General features: G+C 39.3%; 1 protein-coding gene across 1 annotated transcript in view; it reads right to left on the bottom strand.

Annotated features, from left to right (window-relative positions):
• The window catches only part of LOC139725798 (protogenin B-like), a 122079-nt gene that overhangs the window by 5230 nt on the left and 95760 nt on the right, over positions 1–21089 (bottom strand). The window contains exons 11-14 of the mRNA XM_071636877.1: positions 11299–11394; positions 9126–9300; positions 8606–8736; positions 7737–7907 (exon numbers count right to left, since the gene is read on the bottom strand). Coding sequence (XP_071492978.1) covers positions 7737–7907; positions 8606–8736; positions 9126–9300; positions 11299–11394 — 573 coding nt within the window. The remainder of the gene's footprint in view (positions 1–7736; positions 7908–8605; positions 8737–9125; positions 9301–11298; positions 11395–21089) is intronic.

Below are 21089 nucleotides of genomic sequence, written 5' to 3'. Positions count from 1 at the left end.
TACATGTCAGGTATCATGAAAAGATCTCATAACTCGATATGTATACACTGTCAAAGCACTCATATCTGAGAGAAAAAAAAAATCATGGAATGTCACTTTCTACGTTAATTTCAAAATATCTGGAGTATGCCGGAAATGCACAAGGAGCAATGAAAAATTAAGAAAAAAAATAGAATATGAGACTTTTCCACTGCAAGAAGATGAGCTAGAGAAAAAGAGAGTTAGAGACACAGGTGAATAAAGACTGGGTGTGTGTGTTCAGAGGAAAAAGGACTCAAGTCAATGCTAAGAAATGGCATTGGTAGAGGGTCAGCCAAGGATCATAGAAGGTCAAGTTCTGTGACCCTTAAGGCTCTATGGTATGTCTGCCAGTCAGCATAGTTTGTATACCTTGAAGGGAGTCAGGGCCTCCTACCACCACCTGTCCCAAGGCATACTGGAGTCAACACTCTCTCTCATTGTGGCACAGTTGCCCTTTATACAGAGAAACCCATTCTATTCTCTAATACCTCCCACTGTTCACTCCCATCACACTTCCTAGTCACCCACTTTCATCATATCACATGGTCAACAAAATTCACTTGAGAAACCAATATATGTACATCATCCAACTTGGCACAGTCCCTTTTCTCTATATTCACTAGTCCTCTTTCCTATAACTGAAATTAAATTGCATAAGAAGCTGTTTTCTTCATTTACCTTTTTTCCAATTCATTTCAAAATTGTATTACTATGTGCAGCAGATAACCAGTTCTGGCTGAACTCTCGTAGCTTAGCTAAAATGAGAAAATAACCATCTTGCATGGGAAACAAGCCTAAAGAATAGTCCTGTGCTCCATCAAAATGACCAACAAAATTGTATTCACTAAAAAGGCAAACTACTGACGTATTTTCGCATATACTTTTCTCCTCTTCCCCTCCCCCACAAAAAAAAGGATAAAAGGCAATATTTGATTTGCAATGCTATGATCTTTCAAAATAAGAAAATGGCAAGAGAAAGGTAAGGTGAACCAGTGACAGCTCATCCAAATATCTGATCTACATCCCTGAGAGAGCTTCTAACATACCATGTAGCAAATTGGAAAAGAATGACAGCACCAAGTACAATTAATTACAGCCCAAAACCATTTGAGTCATTTCCTGAAGCCTGTGAACGCCTAATCTCTTCAACACACCACAAGCTTTGGCAACGTTTGAAGAAGGCTCAAACAGGAGTGATTATGATAGGTTTGGAAGGGGAGCTAATTAATGTCCTCACACCTATACATGGTTTGAGGTGTCACAAACTCATGAACAAGAGCTTTGCAAGTCGAAGTACATTGTCCTAATGAACTCGGCAAACTTCGCTAATCACACAATCATGTGTCCCTTCTCCTTCCCTAAACTCATGGGGTGGGAATGACGTGAAATGAAGGGAAAACCCTTTGTGGTTCCTTGCGCGCATGAATCTTTTAATCTTCTTTCATCAATGTCCTTGCTGATGATTATGAAGTACAAAAATGTTAAGATACTACTTTCTTTCAATGACATTAGAAACTTTTTTTTCCTTATACGAAGTCTTGCATAATAACAATAATATATTGGCTATTCCTCCACCATAAGAAATGAAGTTCACATTTCCAGTATGGTATATGTTTGTGTTTTAATACAAAGAAGTGGTTTTGGTTATTTCACAAAAGAGAATGCTACAGATAAATCTTTTTACTGCATACTCCATTTCTGTTTCATAGCCTGTTTCTGTGAGAAGAGGCAGGCTGCTGGGTTGATGGTCATTACAAATCATGTCCCTTGCAACATTTCACATGACACCCTCCTGTAGCCTGGGCTAATTTGACCAATGCCATTCCTGATAAGTTGACCGTTAAACCATTCCGCTTTCAGGGTGCTCTGTTACAAAACCCAATCCATCTTGCTGGCAGGGCTGGGGAGAGAGCTGGGCATTTTGACCCTTGACCTTAGCGTCAGCCACATCCACAAGACAAAAATTGACCATGACGTCCGCCTCTGCCATTAGCAGAGAAGCATGTACTCAAATTTCTACCTGCAACTTAAGACTAGTCCTTCCATCCTCTAAAAGACATATCAAACCGATTGGAAAATATACCACTAAATCGCAGTAGTTATTAGAATGCAGAAAAAGAAAAATAGAAAATCTTGTCCTTTCAACTCACATCACATTACTTTGCATGTTTGACTATTTAAAGACTGCAAATAATTTTAGTGGATAAAATGAGGTTTAGTGAAGACTTGTCGCACTTACAGTAACATCAATGTTTCTCTTAGAAAGCAAGCAATATATTCCATGACACAGTACTATAAAAGTGGACATTTTTGCGGTGTGGAAATTTTCACGCATTTCTCACGACCAGACACTAACACGAAAATAAGAGCACGCAAATATTTTTGCTCGCTGTATGCGGCTGTATGTATCACTAATTAATGTCTTGACTCTGCAGCTGCTGTCAAATCATAGACATGCAAATCACCGGCCAAGGGAGAAAAATTTTTCACATAAAAATATCCTCTTTCACAGTTAGCTTCCTACAGTCTGCTTGCACACTCTTTCAGTTAAATCAAATTCCAGTTGAAATGAAGGCATAATTTTTAAGTCAAGAACTTCCTGCTATGCCAGAGGGAATAAATCCTTTCTCTATTATCAAACAAAAACCTGCAAACACCGGAGTGAGATTTCTAGTTAGTTTTAGCCTGTAGTACCTTCACCACTTCAGCAATACTTCAAGCTCTAAGACAAGAGATTTCCTCTACTCAAGAGATGACAGCTAATACTTGGGGCTGCCCTTGGCATCACATTACCAATTCAAACACTAATTCAGGATATTTGATTCATCTACAGCCATACCTGCCATTTCTATTTGCTTAGAATATAAAATAGGAGTACTAAATTAGATGAGTGAATAGATGAATGAATAAGATACTTGTGTGTGTTTGTTTGCTTGTCTGTTTGTTTGTTTGTTTGCTTGCTTTGTCCTGATATCCATTTAAAGAAATGAACACAATGCCTGAGTGAACACTGCCCAGTATGTCAAATTTGATTATGATTAATACTCTCATTCAGTTGAGATAACTTTGAGGAAAGTTAAACAAGCTGTTGGTTTTTTTTCCAACGATGCACACATTTCACTTTCGAAGTATTATATACCTATCAAGGAACATTTGCAGCAGTGATATCGTATACTCCTTTATGGTAAGAATTGTAGGGAAATGTCATTCAGAGAAAGGAATGCCAATTGCTTTCATCCAAGGTCCAAGTTGCGATCTTATAGAAGGGTAACCATGATCAAACAGAGGTCCAAGGGCAGCTCCTTGAGTCAACTTCAGACTTATGATACCCACATCAATATATCATGGGTAGCAAAATTCATTTTATTTTGTCAGTTAAAACACGCTGCAACACTAACAAGCCGGCAAAATGACTCCAGGAAGAGAAGAGGGAGTTGTTATACGAACACTCCAGGAAATGTAGTTTCACATTCATTTGGCAGCCTCAATAAAAACTCTGCCCTGATTCCCAGACTGTGTCAGGTGGCTCAAGGTTGGCCTAAAATGCCTGGAACAAGATATCATTCTAGACCACCATCAAGTTTATCATCTCCCTGAATCACTGAGACCTGTTCACACTGCTTGAACATTTTTTCTTCTTCTCCAACAATTGAATCTGTCACATCGTACAAGGCACTCTCCTAAGTATATAATTCCCATTCAAAGAGTAGGAAGCTTTATATCCAAGTGAGAAGACAAGAATTTTATTCAAAGAGAATCTGAGAAATGAAAAAATGTTATAAGAGAAAAAAAACCTCAAACAAAAGACAGACTCAATGGGAAATGATCCAAGATATTGTTTTTCCTTGTCAGAAAATGTTTAGGGTAAAATGCTTACTGGTATACAATATTGGTACTGGAGCTTTATAATCTTCACTTCAAAAATTGTAATTTCTATCTAACTTGAAACGATAGGATTGACATAATTTTATTGTGGCTGCACCTGCTGTTATGATAAGATATGTCACCATTCATCTTACTACCTGAAACTAACTGAAACTTGAATATGCCAGTTAAAGTTTAGTCATGAGCCTGATTCAATATATACAGAGGTTTGGGTGGTCTATCAACAAATGTTTCCCTATTCCATATTTTTCTTCTCTATTTTGAGGATAAGTTTACATGAACTACGCAGAAAGAAAGAGATTAATCATCGAAGTTCAATGACCATCATCGCACTTTGCTAAGAATAAACTTCGCCAAATGTCATGTGAGATTTGTGACTCGTTATTATTACTTTGGAATATTTACGACTGTCTCTGAGCTCGCAGGAAGCAAATGCAAATAATCCCCTACCTAGATGGGTCTGCAGTTTCACAAATGGAAACAGGATTATACGGATGGGCTACCCCATGTCAGTGCTTCTTACTGTTCTTGCAAATCAAGCAGACTTTCAGGGGGCTGGTACAGCAATTACTGTCCATCCAGGCCATGCATTTACAACCCAAACATTTCAGCATCAATTAATGCCATTGGCAAGATCTGAAAGTATGGCTATGTAGGCCTACAAGGTGGAGAGCACACCATCTGTGGAAGCATGGAATCTAGACAGCTAACACTAACACCTTGAATAATCCTAAAGGAGCCACATGTAGAAAAATTCAGCAGTATGACCAGCTTACATGACCGCCGAGTTGGCTGTCACTTATCGCAACACACCTCTTTCATGGAGTGGGAACGCGCCTCAACTGGTATTCAGCAATTAGGTCATGTTACCATGCCAGCAGTGTGACACAATTTCTCCTTTTGACCCCCCTCTGCCCTCTTCGCTCTGGAGGTCGGGGGTCAAGTTTGGATCCCACTGGGCTGCCTGGATGAAGGGGAGGACAAGGCAGCAGCATTCTCATTGTGAGGGAGGTGAGGGAGGTTGCAAGCTGGTTCCACCTGTCATCAAACACTCGTCTGCAGAGGAGTTTTATGTCTGCAGACGCAGGTCTGCCTCAGGGAGCTCTGTGTACAATGTAATGCTGAGTTCTAGCGATCTCTACATCTACATGCAGACTGCAACCAAACTGTATGCAATTTGAGGCGTCTTTGTGCGATGATTATTGACAGAGGATAGAAAGACAATTTAGGGAAGAAATTTGAGTTCCCTCGAGAGTTTATGAAACCACAACCATGCTATAAATGCTTGTTCAGTGAAAGTGATAATCAGGTTTTACTCAGCAGTGGAATATAACACTGAAGGAATCATCTTTCTAGATATTTTTGAATCTTCGCTGATTCAGTCCTATTTCTTCTTGCAGAGTTCCTTGTACAATATTGTAATTCTTTGACGATAGTAAGAGACTACCACAAAAAGAGGGGTAGGTGATAGAGACAGACAATACCTATAGCAAATTTAACCCCTTCCCCTCTCTTGTGATGCTCTTTTTTTCTTCTTCTTTTTTCTAGGAAGTTTTGCCTTATTCTGGTTTTTGGGTACAATGTATGTTCATATCTTCTTCTTTCCCCTATATCATATCTTACTTTTTTATTTTGATTGAATTTTGTTTTTAACATGTGATGTATGTGTGTGTGCAGTCGTGTGTGGCTGTTCGTCCATAAGAGCATCTACAATATTTCCCCCCTCTTTCTCTCTCCTCTCTCAGCTCCAAAGACTGGACAGGGCAGACCACAAGGCAAGTATTCACCATTCCACGGTGGTCTCACGTCAGTGGAATGCCAGGCGGGCTAGTTCAAGGTCTCTGAGTTTCCCCTTTCCAGGGCCCCACCCTCCCCTAGGGAGTTGCTTGATGACTTGCAGCAAACGCTTTGCCCATCTCATATTGGGTGGATCCAGGCTATTCAGGCCCAAATAGTCGAAACTCTATTTCCTGTTTTCTACTCAAATGTGCAACTGACACAAAATTCTCTTCAAGACTGAGTACTAACAAAGATGACCACAAGAATTATTCTTATGTGATGACAGTTTCCTTGCTCTCTCCTTCACAAACTGGAAACACTTAATACATCAACCTGACATGTCAGTCATCAATATAAATTAGTGTAGCTAACTTTGGCAAGTATAAATGACCTATAGATACTCTTGCCATTCTCTGACCCCCAGCCGTCATTAATCAACGATTCTTTTTATTCCTACATCAGCTGGCCCCCAAGATTCCCTCCCATCCTCAGTGGAGGTATGGACAGGGTCTGGACATCTGTCACTTCCAGAAGGGCTCTCCACAACAAACATTTCATCACCACCCCCTCATGGCATACATCTCAGGCATATCTGGTGTTCGGCTCTCTGGCGAAGAAAGAGGCCATCTTGCCACACACATCAGGCACTTGTACTCTCTCATGGAATTAAGCCAAGTTTGCAAAGCTCAATATTCCGCTTATTTGCAGTTCTGACATCAGTGACAAGTGTGACAAGTTTCTCGCATGTGGCAAAAATTCTTGTGAAGACACCTGCTTTCTGATATCAAAATTCCTTTCACATAACTCTATCATTGTCATTTCAAGGGTTTGCAATCACACAAACATAATAATGTATTATTACTTTGCGATGCAGGCTTCACTAAAACATCAAGAGCACCTTCTAAATAGAATAGAACTTCCATTCATTCTTCAAAGACCATAGTATCCCTTTTTTTTTTAAAATACGTTGGAAATAATTTCCTCAGGTGTCAGGTATGGCTAATAAATACCATAACAGGCTAAGGGACAACTTGCAATTTTTATAAATGTTCTACACAAACATTTTGTTTCTGTTTTTGCTTTCTGTTTTTTCGCTGAAAACAGACTGAAAGTCATGTATAATCAGATTTTATCATGCAATTATCAAGGTAAAATAAAATGCATAGCATTGCATAGCATAGCATAATATTCCTAGGACCACAAACTTTGATAAAGGTGCTACAAGGTAATAGTGAACACTTGTAGATACTTAACCAGATCAGGATGATACAACTGCGCTATGAAGATCATCTAATTTTAGGTGAAAAAGTTCTGAACTTTTTGCTGTCTCATGTTCAATGATATCCTCTCTATACCACAATGGGTGTATATCCCTTAAGATTATAACAGCATCATATCAGATATAGTTATAAAACACACACACACACACACACACACACACACACACACACACACACACACACACACACACACACACCTACAAAACAAAGAAAAACAAAATTCATTTGTCATATATCCAGATCTTCAAAAAATAGCAAATGGATCTGACATTAGATATTGTCACTTCAACCTCAAGTACTGGATACACAAGTCATTGCTTTCCTGACAAAACTTCATTGATATTTCTATAAGCGTGACAAAGAACTGCTTGAAAACTCAACAAATCAGTAAGAAAAATTAAGGGGTATGTTTTTTGTTGTGGTTTTTTTATCTCACAAACCAGAATATGCTTAAGATCAAATTCATCAAAACGCTGAAATTGTGTTCATGGAAATTACGAGGTGGAGGAAGAGAGGCAAGAGGTGGAAGAAAAGAGAGGAAGGTAAGAAAGGAGAAAGGAAGGAAGAAGAAGGGAAGGAGGAAGAGGAGGAGGAAGAAGAGGAGGAAGACAAGAGAAGAAAAGGAGGAGGTAGAAGAGGAGTAGAAAGAGGAGGATGAGGAGGAAGAGGAGACAAGGAAAGGAGAAGTCAGGCCAACAGTGTTAGCATACAGTGATATTATCTATCCCTTTCATCTACAAGATGTATGGAAGAAGACTGGAAGGAACTCACCATCCTTTTGCTCACACTCCCAGCTTTCCTCAGGCACATTGGGATCCTTCTGGTACATGACGGTGTAACGGGTAATGATACCATTGGGCTTGGCTGGTGGCTTCCATATCACCTTGACGGTGTGGGGGTCTACCGGTTCAGCCTCAACCGATGACGGAGGGTCGGAAGGTTCTACGGGAAAGGAGAGAGGGAAGAATCAGGTAAAATTTAGGTGGGAGATGTTTACCTATGCACCTCAGTGGATGAAAGTTTAGTGATTGATTTTAGAAATATTTCATAAATTCAGTGGTAATCACAAAATGTACACAGACAAATACACACATTGAGTGATAGCTTATCTCAATGGATTATTTCATGATATATTTCAAGTCTGACTCATTACTCGTTTCCTTTGTTACGCAAATAAAAACTTTACTGTCCTTTTTTCCTGTTTTTGGTAATCTTGTCTTTTGGCCTCTACAAGCTTCACTACAGATGTACACATGACCCGATTTACCAAAGCTTATCAATTGTATGAAGTTTTAATCTTACCAGAAAATTCACCAGTGAAGTTCTAGGCAATCATGTTCCCTTCAGGATGATATTTTTGTAGCTTTTTACAGTGAAACATATGAGGAAAACTACATTTCATCGGTATTCAAGATATCACAAGTTACTCTATAGATATCAATTTTATCAAGAAATAATCAAGCATGGTCACGCAGGTTAAGAGATGGGCAGGTAGAGAAACTTGAGATAAAACATAACAGTAAATCATGTCTCTAGCAAGAGTAGCAGAGTTAAGATATGAAATTTGAAAGAAAACAATGGGAACAAAGTAGGAAATAGAAAAAAAAACAAAGACAAAATCATGTAGATAAATATCTTACTGTCTTCCAGGGTAAAGACACGAGACAAGGGACTGGCAATAGAGGGCGTCTGTGAAGTACCAACGGAGCGGATCTTGTACTCATATTCAGTGAATGGCAGGAGGTTATTCAGTAGTAGCTGATGGGTTGACCTGTAATCAGAGAAAGCAGAAAATAAGAAAGATTCCAGATTAAACACCTGACATACAAGGGTTACAGGACATAGGATATTCTGATACGACTTATCAGAACTGTTTGTACAAAATCACAACTGATTTCACTATTGAGCAATTGATAGGTGGAGTTATTACATAGTGAGCCATTATTCTGAAGTTCAATATGCTCAGAGTTTCCTTGTGACATATAATGAAGAATGTTGTTTTGGTGAATCGACGCCGATGCTTTCTTTAATGCTCTTGGGAACAAAGCGCACGAGGACATTTTCGCGTGTTGTTAAATTCGCAATCCAACTGTGATTCACGAAATTTGCACAAATTAAACCCTTGCGAAAATATCAGCTTATACAGTACTGAGAACTCACCCATCAACTTCCATATGTTTGGTCACGTTGCCTCCACGCACACTGTACTCAATGATGAAGCTGACTATCTTCTTCTGGGTGTGGGGCTTGTCCCATTGGATCAGTACAGAGCTGGCTGACTGGCCAGTGGCGTTGAGTATAGCCGGTGGTGGCAAAACATCTGGGTACATCACAACTGGACAGACAGACAAACAAAACACATTTTTTACCCCTCTTGATTGACCACACAGGAGCATTAACAGTCATCTCTTCCAGTCATGTTTGAATATGTAATTTCTCATGACAAACACAACACTGCTTAACTAGAAAGCTATGATTGAGCTATTTGTTTAGGGGGGAAATGACTGTGACATTGCATGTCAATGCAAGAAAATATATCTATTAACCAGTTGAGGACGAGTCCTGAGTATACTCTGGCAAGCATCTATGGGAAATGTGTATAGCAAAATGAAAATGTCCTCAACTGGTTTAGCAAACTCTTGCCGATCTGAAAGAAAAAAAAATACACAAAGATAGTCCATCCCAAAGAGTGAAGTTGAAAACCTGTTACATTTAAGAATGAGATTAATTAATTGCACTTTAGCCACACCACTCAGGCACTACAAAGTGCCAAGTCTGACAGGAAAGCCATAGTGACACAATAGGGATTAGGAGGATTAGTTAATCTCTTTCATTGGCAACTGGTTTCCAGAAATCCTATCAGGGTAAAAAGCACTCCAGCTGCCAAATGGCAAACATTGCACAGTAAGGGTTAACTGCAAATAATAATAGCTACAATAACACAACCATTTTTCACCCTCTTCTACTTTTTGGTTCAAATAGTGGGAGAAATCAGTCTTAAGCTAAATATGAAATAAAAAGAACAAGTAACAAAATATCAAACATCCCATCAATTAAGACATTAATCCTCTTCTACAGGAGTCTGTCTCACACATTAGCTCTCCTGCCAGACAAATGCCTCCCTTTATGGGTGGATATTACCTAAGCGTATCACAAAGCTACGTGGGCAGCTTCTCAGACATCAGAAATGAGGAACGGTGGAAACGGAATCCTGGGTACTTAAGGCCGATGATTTGTTAACCCAATTTATTTGCACATATTCATACCTGAGGTATCGTACACCTCCTTAGCAAAACTAGATACAGGACACAGATAGCAGTAATCCTGCAGATATAAACATTTCTACCTACATCACTCCATTTTATCTTATCTTATGGCAGTACATAAAATTGTTGTGCTTTTATACCCCAAATGACCTACCCACTCCCCATCCCTAAAGCTTGAGCAGATAAGGCCCCCTCTCCTTGTAACCATGATAATAGTTACGTTCAGACGGCAGGCCCTAACCTCGAGGTTAGGAAACCTCGAGGTTTAGCTCTTGCCCCCTAACTACGACGTGTGTCCACACGACGAATCTTAACCTCGAGGTTAAGCATCTGCTCCCCGTAACTACGAGTGGGTCCCACTTGATGTTAAAACCACAAAACCGGAAGTTTCAGCCCACACTGCTAACAAGGCGTCTATTTATTCTTTAGTCCAACCCTGTCGGACTCGCTTGCAGGTACTCTTTTTCTCTGTCATGGTATGCAGAGATAGCACTGCACTGATGACTTTATGCCTTTATGAAGATATTCGTCGAAAACATTTTTTTTTTTAGCGTCGGAGAAGAATATAGAATACAGTAGCGAGTTCGACGTGTTCAGTTTCAGAGATCAAGCGCATGGGAAGAAAATATGATGTTGTTGTGTCGTGCGTCATAGGTTTTTCACGTGTAGCGTATTAGTGGTGTACGTTTGGGAGGTTGACCCGGAAGCAGAGGGAAAATTGTGGGGGCTGGAGTTTACGGCGAGGTCACTCTTAACTTCGAGTTCGTTGTTTTTTGTGTCCACACGGTGCTTAACTACGAGTGGGGACCCCCCGCAGCTCGTGGTTAGAGCGCTAACCATAAGATTTCTCGTGGCTCGAAACATCGAGCAAACCTCGAGGTTTGCTAACTACGAGTGCGTCTTCACGGTCCCTAACTACAAGCTCTAACCTCGAAGTTTCCTAACTTCGAGGTTAAGGGCTCCCGTCTGAACGTAACTAATATAATTCTACAGTACAGGCCTGAAAGAAAGAATCCACCTGTTATCAGTGTTAGATGAAAGTCTGGTATTTTAGTTTTCTATCTCACCTGGTGGAGGCGGTGTCTTGGTTGTCTGAGTTGAATATCGGCCATCTCCAAACTGATTGAAGCCAAGAATACGAACATTGTACACAGTGCTGGGATCTGTAGAGTAGAAACAAGATACAAACAAGAAAGTTGCCATTGATCAAGTAGTAAGGATATACTGTTGGAATGTATAATTGTAACAGAATTCAGTCACATAAAGCTGTTCATATCACATGGTACAAACTGCAGAAATGTTTCCAAAGTTTAATATTCAACACATGCACTAACAACATCGACTGCTTGTTTGCAAGCTAACGGGAAGTCATGAAGAAGACATGCAACCCTCATGAAAGTACACCAAAGGTAGGTCAGTATACATATGATGTACATCTAAACTGAATAATAAAAGGGTACAGATTTATCCATTATTTACACCTACAATTGTATCAGCTACCCTAAAAGGACAATATTCCATGTCTGGATGACCCTTTTGTGAAGTTTGGTTAAACATACCTGCAGTTATTTCAACAACAAAAAATATACTTCTCCCAGTTGCGCTCTGGTTTCCTTTTCCCTCTAAATGGTGCCTTTTTACAGATTTTTCTCTCATTCTTTTCTGGCTTTTCTTTTCTTTCTCTGTTTTTTTTTTTTTTTTTTTTTTTGGGGGGGGGGGGTGGCATCGGGGGCCTAAGGCCAAGGCCCTTGTGCACCATGACACTCACTACAACAAAAAGACACCATATTGCATGTTCATCTACATTTTGGCTACAATCTTTAAGTATATTTCCACATAGATTAAGTAATAAATGTTCTCAGTGGCTGGTGCCCATTTCTCACTATTGTTATGCCCTCATTAAGGGATCAAGCTGGATTATCATCATGGTTGCCATATATCATAAATTCTGTTCTCAATTAATAAAAGCATTTATACATTACAACATTTTGTTCAGTATGGTTAACATCTTAAAAAGAAATTACAGATATGCTAAAGAGGAAATCCACCAAAAAAAAAATTAATAAACTTCAAAAAAAAAAAAAAAAAACAGAGTAAAATATTCCCTACAGAATGATACAAAAATGACAAAAATCTGATAAGAAATAAGGAAGATATGACATTTTGAAATTTCACATTTTTCGAAAAAAATTCTTGACCAGTCCTCATGAATATTCAAATCAGCGAGTTCAGGATGTCATGCTCTCACAATTTCTCATCCTCAGCTGTATATAAATATAAAAAATGTCTTAAAACCACCCCCCCCCCCCCCCAAAAAAAAAAAACACAATACAAAACAAAACACAAATGTTGATTCTGATATTTCTTGGTATGGGAACATGCTTTTACTTGTATAAGCTGAAAGTAAGAATTTTTCTCAATTTCCACATATAACATACATAAATTTCTTTTGAAGTTTATTCATTTTTGGGGTGGATTTCTTCTTTAAGGGTAAAAGGGATAGGGGGACTTGTCTTTGAGGCCCACCCCAGTCTCTCAAGTAAGCTACAGCCTCCCATTCAAGCACGTCATCTCTACAAAAGATATAAGATTACGCCTGTGTACCACCTATTGCATACATGTATGAGAGTGCTTCTGTGAATGTGCATGTACGTGGTATGTGTGTGCATGTATGTTTGTGTGTATACTGTATGTATATAGGTGTGGATGTGGTTACATGTGGATGTGGGTGTCACCTTAGTAATTAGAATAAATGAGAAAGGCAGGGACAAAGAGATAAAAACAGACAGTTCTGATACTGATACAAAGACAAACACAGAGAAATAAATAAAAAAGATTAAGGAGCACATTTGGTAACAAGGTAAATGACACCACACAATATTACAGTAAAAACACCATACAAATCTGTAACTCAATAAGATTCGTATTCCATAAATTCTCTCTATTCATATTTCAGCATACGGGTGAATGCAACCTAACTGCATAATGTAACACAACAAGAACCTGATGAAGTGTCCAGGATCTGACATGAAACAGTTCTTGGAATTAAAACAGCAAGTACTGATGCAATGATTTAATTTTGTACCTTATCATACAACAAATCAAGATACAATTTTCCTCTCATTTCCGGGGAAGATGAGAACCCCACTCTCAAGGGAAAATGCTCAAGGAGCTTTGTGATTGGTGGACTGACCAAATCCATCTTTACGCAGTGTTTATTTTAAGAACAGAGGCCTACAAGCATTAATTATCCATTTACAGAGCAGTAAATGTACACTGTGTGCCAATCTGTGTTGTTGCACAGCGGGGAGATGGCCGATAGTCAACACATCTTGACGTCATTGGACAGAGAGTGAGCGTGTGCCTCAGTCAAGCATCGCTCACACTGCCCTCGTACACAGCACTACGAATTGGGGCAGGTCAAGTCCTTGTGTATCCCGCTCTGACCAATGGGCAGTCAGCATTGAATGGGCAAAGTTTGCTTGGCATTATTCATGCCACAGCAAGCACCAACGCACCCATCCCCATCATTTGTATATCCTATGATTTGTATAGGGACCTCATGGTCAGGATTGCTCTAGTTCGGTACAGGGTTTCCGTGTGGGGACAAGTGAATGCAATATTTTTTTTCTTCTCGTTGATGAAAGAAAATTTGTCATAAACAGCTACCATTGTGATGCTACTCATTCTCGCGGGCAGTATTCATTGAAATTGTAAGATTGCAACAATATCCCTCCACCATACCTTCTCTCAATATACAATAGTTGTTTACAAATACTATCCACCTCAATCTCTTACTCTTCTTCTACATCTTTTGACACATTCTTCAATTAATGTCAATTAAATGCTGATTCCATAATACATGGAGGGAGAAACAGCAACAGTAGTAAATACCAACAACTACAAGCTGACAGAATTTATCTTTCTCTTCCACTGTGCCAGCACACACACGTCCTCACAGTTTCTCGTCATTATCATACGGCACGCACGCATCTCATCAACCAACCCACAGTCCATTCATGAACGCAACCTCCACGTCATGGCGACAACGACGTGCTAAGGGGTGGGAGGTTTCCACAACAACCTCTGCTGCTATGCAGTACAAATTGAGGCACAACCTCCGCAATGAATGAATTCTGTCCCTTCTATTCCCTGCACTCTTTTCCTTAGTTCTACCTCACTTTATGCTCTCTCCCTCTCTCCTAGCCCCCCCCCCCCCCACTTCTCCACTTCCTCTCTTCTCCCTCTCTTTCTCCGTAGAGGTCAAGGGCCAGTGGCCAAGTCCATTATCAAATATTCTATGCTTTTTGAGAGTTGGCTCTGTGCCAAGAGTCTCAGCTTGTATAGAGGGGAGGAAAAAGGTAGCAAACACCTAGCAGACTCACTCCCATAGGAACACTAGCAAGGGATCTACAGCAGGAAAGGAAGGGGTAAGAGTAAGGGGGGGGGGGGGGGGGAGAGGGAGAGAGGAAAAGGAATACAGGGGAAGGTGTGGGGGATTACAAAGCAGAATTGAGTATACAAATTCATGATGGTTGATCTAAAGAGGATGAGGCCTAACCCTTCCATCAGCACTTTGTGGACAGAGATATGGACACAAGTTTACTAACACTAACAGGGTTCTAAGTTCTAACACATACAGAATGTATCCTAACCTGTCTCTTTTGCCTCTTGGACATGAATTTCATGGAGCAACTCCCTAAGCCCCATCAATCATTTTTCATTTTCACCTGGAAAGTTGCTTACTTTTTCCTGGAGATTTTTATCATCATTGTTATTATCATCATTCAGTGATAACACCTGCTATGTGTCATAATAGTGCACTTTCAGTAGCTGGAGGCAGATCATCTTTTTGGCACAAGCCGTAGGAGAAAATCATTTCAAAACAACATGCAACAGGTTGCAATGTGTGCTCCCTAGATAACAGTTCAGGCAATTTGAACAATGCATGTGATGACCCATGTGTTGCTTTAAGTCCATAGAGTGTTGAAAGCTTGCCAAACAAATGTCATGTTGTAATGTTAGTGCGAATCAAAAGATCAATCTCCCTAGCTATCAACAACAGCTGTTTGTCCTTTGAGAACACCAACCTACCACTACCAGGTATGAGATATAAAGCAGAAATAAGATCTGTGTTATCAGAGGGTTAATAGCTGATGAAGTCAATGAACTGATACTATGTATGTTTACCACCAGTCTGCACTGATACATACTTGTATGTTATATGAAAAATATATGTGTGTGAGCAGGGAGCTGACACCTCCGTGATGTGAGTGTCGTATATATGTCTGTGTGTACTCAGGAAGGTGACCTCTCTGGTGTACTACAGTAAATTGTATCATACACAGGAAATTTGATTGGAATGAATCTGAAATGTTTAGGAATATCTCAAAGAGCACTGAGAAAGTTGACTAAAAACAATTTGCTCATCCAGCAGGGTAATTAAAACATCATCTCGTCTTATTGGCTCTGATAGTACTTGCATGTGTAGAGATATATAATATATATTATATATATATATATATATATTATATATCTCTATTAAATATAATAAATATTATTTACTTTATTTCTTTATTTCTCAAGTTCATACTAAAGTTTAATATCATCTCTCATGAAGGTTTTGTACCGACATAATATCCTCAATTTGTATTTTACTTCTCTAATCCACTAAAGACAAGCTGATTCTGCTTTAGAGTGCATTTCCCATAGACACCTGACCTGAGTATTCTTGGAACTTTGAGGCAAGTCTTCAACAGGTTAAGACATAATACGCATAAAAAAAAGTGAAGCAAAAGATGTTCCTTCGATAGAATTATAATTGATAAAGAGACAAATAATGTCTCATGGCTTCAATAACAGTTTTGATCATTTTCTTTACACAATCTGAAATGACAATATTCAAATGACCATATCATGTGTCTCAGTATGATTTTACTGAAAGATTTTTCTCTCATGACATACTCTGTTATGCTGCATAATTATGCAAAACAATCCCCCGGTCAGAGAAAAAAAAGTTTATTTGTTTTCTCAAAAGGCAGAACAAAATTGCCTTTGCATTCTAACCAATTTGAGACAAGATTTTGTTAGTTTCCCCTCAGGATTTCTTCTCCACTGCATTTATACCAATGCTCTGCAATCTACAGCACAACACATGTCAGCCTTTTATTTTGACACAAGGCATAATACCTTCCTAAATACCAAAGAATATGCCTGAAATATTACTACTAAAATCTGGAAGATGGGTAGGGAGGATTACTGAAATTATATCACATGTGGTGACACATTTCTCAAAGATTTACGATATTGAGTCCATCTCATACTTGTTACTTCAGTTTTTGTTTTTGTTTTTGTTTTGTTTTTGGTTTTATGACCTCAGTAGTCCTAGTCTACAACAGAAAAAGAGCAAAAGAGCTTGCACATCAACACAATCTAAAGTTTATCGACCTTCTTTTTTGCCAGGGACTTTCCCCAACAATGTGTACAATGCTAAGAGTTTTCTGTACCAATGGGCACTTAAAACACACAAAGGATTGAACTACTTGTTTGTAGCACCAGGAATAGGTTCTGCTGCTGTTGTTGTTTGTGTGTGTGTGTGTGTGTGTGTTGTGTGTTGTGTGTTGTGTGTTGTGTGTTGTGTGTTGTGTGTTGTGTGTTGTGTGTTGTGTGTTGTGTGTTGTGTGTTGTGTGTTGTGTTGTGTGTTGTGTGTTGTGTGTTGTGTGTTGTGTGTTGTGTGTTGTGTGTTGTGTGTTGTGTTGTGTGTTGTGTGTTGTGTGTGTGTGTTGTGTGTGTGTGTGTGTGTGTGTGTGTGAGTGTGTGTGTGTGTGTGTGTGTGTGTGTGTGTGTGTATGGGGAGGGGATGTAAATAAAAGTTCCAAGAAGACTGATACCAATCTGAAGAGTTGCCCAGCAGCATTTTATCGCATCATCTTTCATCCCAAGTGAATGCAATCTCCCATCATCCTTCCCCTTTCCCATGGAGCAGAAATAAACAAGCATTTCCATGAAGTGTTATGATTCAGTCAACTTCTGCTCCATTTCTCATGGTGCTTCAAGTCATCTCAGGCTGGGTACTTTTATTTTGATGCCTATATTCATCTTTAGCCTCTGCATGTTCAGAAAATATGATTCATGAGGAACCTCTTATAAATCACTTTCTAAAATAATGATCTTACTCCAAGGAAGACCGTTGTGTTTTAGAGGGGGTACTTTTAGAAGGTTTACAACTTTGCTTCCAGAACACACATGAATCAACAGCAAATGTCAAAGTTCATCTAGACAAGCCTGTGCTCAAATTTCAGCGGCATGGAGTCAGCTGGGAGAGCATACACTCTCACAAGTTCAGTCCCCCCCCCCCCCCCCCCCCCGAAGAGATATAAGATACAGGTGCCCAGAACCATAATAAGCACATCATTGTTCGGGTACATTATATTTCTCTGACATCTTAACTCAAGTTTCAGCCTGAAAAGGCTGCTGAGAAAAGGTTGGTATCTTTTTACAGATTCTTCCTCATTCACTGAAATATCAAGGAGCATTGTGGTCAAGTGATTTCTATCTGAACAGCATTCGTAACAGTCATCTTGGACTTCTTCGTTGGTTTGCAACCTGAGGATGATGCCATCATCAGCAAAAGAAGTTCTAGGTCAAGTCTTCATCAGCTTCAACAGCTCAAGAGTTGGCAAGGTGCCCTGATAGTTGCTGACTCATAAAATCAGCCCAAATCTTACTCTCTCCTACGAGCCAGCTTCATATATCAACCACACAAACAAGCTTCAGGTGAGGTTCATATTTTAAAAGCAAACAAGCATCTCTGTTACAGCCAACAGAAACAGACCAGAAATAGCATTCTTGTTTTGCATCATGTGGAGATATTGTGCCAAATCCTGCCTGGGAAGACCCACCTATTGTGGGTGCTCACAACTTGCAGAAGTCAACAACAAAAACATATTTTAGAGTTCCTTGTTTTTCTATCAGATTAAGCAACTTGGCTATTGTAGGAAACCCCTCCCCCCCCCCCCCCCCCCCCCCTTGCTCAGTATGGGAGACTCACTCATACTAACAACTCCGAGCACTCATACTAACAACTCCAAGTCTGTGGGAAAAAACAAACACTAGATTCTAATAGGGTTACTCTATAAAACTGCTCTGTGTGGAGGGAAATTAGGCTTGACCATTATTGGCAATGCTCACATCACTGGGAAAAGGAATCAAAACTGATGTTTGTTTGTTTTTTATGTTGACCAGATTTATAAGGAAATCCGGTTACAAGAACAAAATAAATTCATTACATTGCCAAACCATCTTTGGAAAATAAGTTGCCAAAATAGGAAAGAAAAAAAGACAAGCACTTGTAGTGTTCTGTTTTCATAGGACACATACCAACTATTCTTCCATGACATGTCACAAAATCACCAGATTTCAAAAGAGTATTCAATGCAAATCATCACTTCAATTTTAAGAAAGAGTGGTCAAGATCAATATACTGACTCTCTTGAGCTCACACACACATTTAATCATCCAAATTCAGAAGGATACATCAAACATTTTTATCATATTTACAATGTGATCAGTAGGGGAAATTCTTTTTCACAAATAAAGCCCCGGAGAGTGGATGAAAGGTCAACTTTGCATGCCTAGTTCTTTCTCAACAGTGAAGTGGAGATTTTTTTTTTCCTGTCTTCTTTCTAACATCTCTCACTATCTTTAGTTGACAATTCATTCTCCATCAGAGCTTCCTGACACGCCGAGATGCAGCATGCATCCATCACCACTGGTGAGGAGGGCAAAAAATTGATGAAGCGAGGTGACAAAGAGCCAACCATCTCCATAATACATGCTGTACAAGTTTGTCATCAGTAGCCTGCTTATTTGAGAACATTCAATCGTACCAATATTCCACATACGTTCTCCATCATCCAGATTACATGTAGCCATGACTCAAAAGGTCAACAAGGTCCATTTTCACATTGTGGAATTATTTGGAAGAGGGACTTTTACTATGTAACAGTGTATCTACAGCTGAAAGAGATTGAATTGAAAATTTAAATATGTGTATGTTAATCTTCTCTTCTTGTGTGTTTTTTTTTTTTTTTTGGGGGGGGGGAGGGAGCATGAAGCATCACAGAAGGAGGAAAGTTGTTTTGATGGTGAAAACCAATAACTATGTACGTGTTACGCAATTTTACAACATCACACATATCCTGTGTCATGTTCATCTATATGCAGGTACACGTAAAAAAAAGAGGAAAACCATGGAGCTACTAGTAGCTCCATGGGAAAACTAAGCTATCCACTCACAACATAGGTATAATGTGATAGCTGTTGCTCAAAACAAGACTAACTAACTGGTCTACATTTCAAGCTACAGAATACATTACAGGCACCACAGCCATGCAGGTCTCGTGGTGTTCACTGACAGTAAGGCTCATGGACAAACGGAAATACCATTGCAACATTTCAATCATGACAGCCTTGTACCTGTAAAATTGCTCTGAATGCCAATTACCCTCAAGACCATTGGCTTTGACCTCACAGGAAACAGAGGTAACAAAACTAATTACAGAGTTCATGAGAAAGTGGTACAGGGAGGCAACCAAATAAGTAAATCTACTGACCATGTGGCGTGGTCATCCCTCCCCCCCCCCCCCTAAAAAAAAAAAAGTGCATTCACCTCTGCTTGTAGATCAGGTAGTTTGTTTGTTATTGTACATTTCCCACCAAATGACAAAATTAGGGAGGATCAAGGGAAGGCAAACAGCTGGCCTATCAAACTCCAAAGCTCCAATTCACCTTCGTGGTTACTTTTCAGCATAACTCACATCATAATTATCACAAAATTCATGGAACTGATTTACAAATGGCAGCCAACACAAAAGATGATTCACCTTCTCAGAACAGAGACCCTGACATTAAAACCCAATTTCTTCAACTAGACATGATTCACTAGGTTTGTTAGGACCCTGCCCAGCTTTTCTCCATGCTACGCTCTGCACTCTCAAACCTAGATTACCAAGCAGTAATTGTGTCAATAACTGAAGACTCAAAAATGATTTGCTCCATTTCCTCTTTCCATTCACTTCAACCTGAAACCTATCCAGAGATATGACACTTTATTTTTTACGAGAACCAAATATGCCATGTGCTAGATAATCCATAAATGTTAGGAGGTTATAAAATGACAATTACTGACTTTCCTATACATGACTATCAGTCTACATTTTAAGAGCTTAATCTGCTACATTGTTTTTTACGATTTTCTACACCTGCCAAACCCTGTGTACAGTATTATGCCAGCCAATATCCTCTCTACCTGGAAATAGCATCATCCTACAATGACATACACAGTACTACACATTATATGCAATTTCCTGTATGTAGGGAATCTCGTCAATCAATATACAAGCTATAACCCCCCTCAATAAAAGAAAAAAAAAAGAAATGCAATGACACAGTCAACGCTGGTAAGGAACATATACTGTACCAGCTGACATTCTCGCGTACACATATTTTCGTGAATTGTTGCTTGGAGGACATTTTCGCGTGTTGTTACTTTCGCGGTTGCGAGGGTCTAACTGAACTTATTTATTCGCGCGTTATTTTCGCATGTTGCTATTTTCGAGGTTCAAAGGCGATTCTCGAAATTCACGAAAATACAACTAATTGGAAGAAAGTTTTTCTCACTGTTTATCTCATTGCTTCATGTTGTCTTTATCATTTACTGTAAAAGTGTAAATTTTCGTGGTGTGGAAATGTTCCCACATTTTGCGCAACCAGACGCTAGCGCAGAAATAAAAGCATGCAAATATTTTTGCATGACATATGTTCCAGTACTTAATGTCCTGATTCTGCGGAATTAAA

The sequence above is a fragment of the Diadema antillarum genome, unplaced genomic scaffold, assembly GCF_040938485.1.
Source record: "Diadema antillarum isolate AM-2024a unplaced genomic scaffold, OU_Dant_1.0 seq00000059_RagTag, whole genome shotgun sequence".
NCBI classification, from domain to species: Eukaryota; Metazoa; Echinodermata; class Echinoidea; order Diadematoida; family Diadematidae; genus Diadema; species Diadema antillarum.
This window is presented reverse-complemented; position numbering and strand designations above follow the sequence as displayed.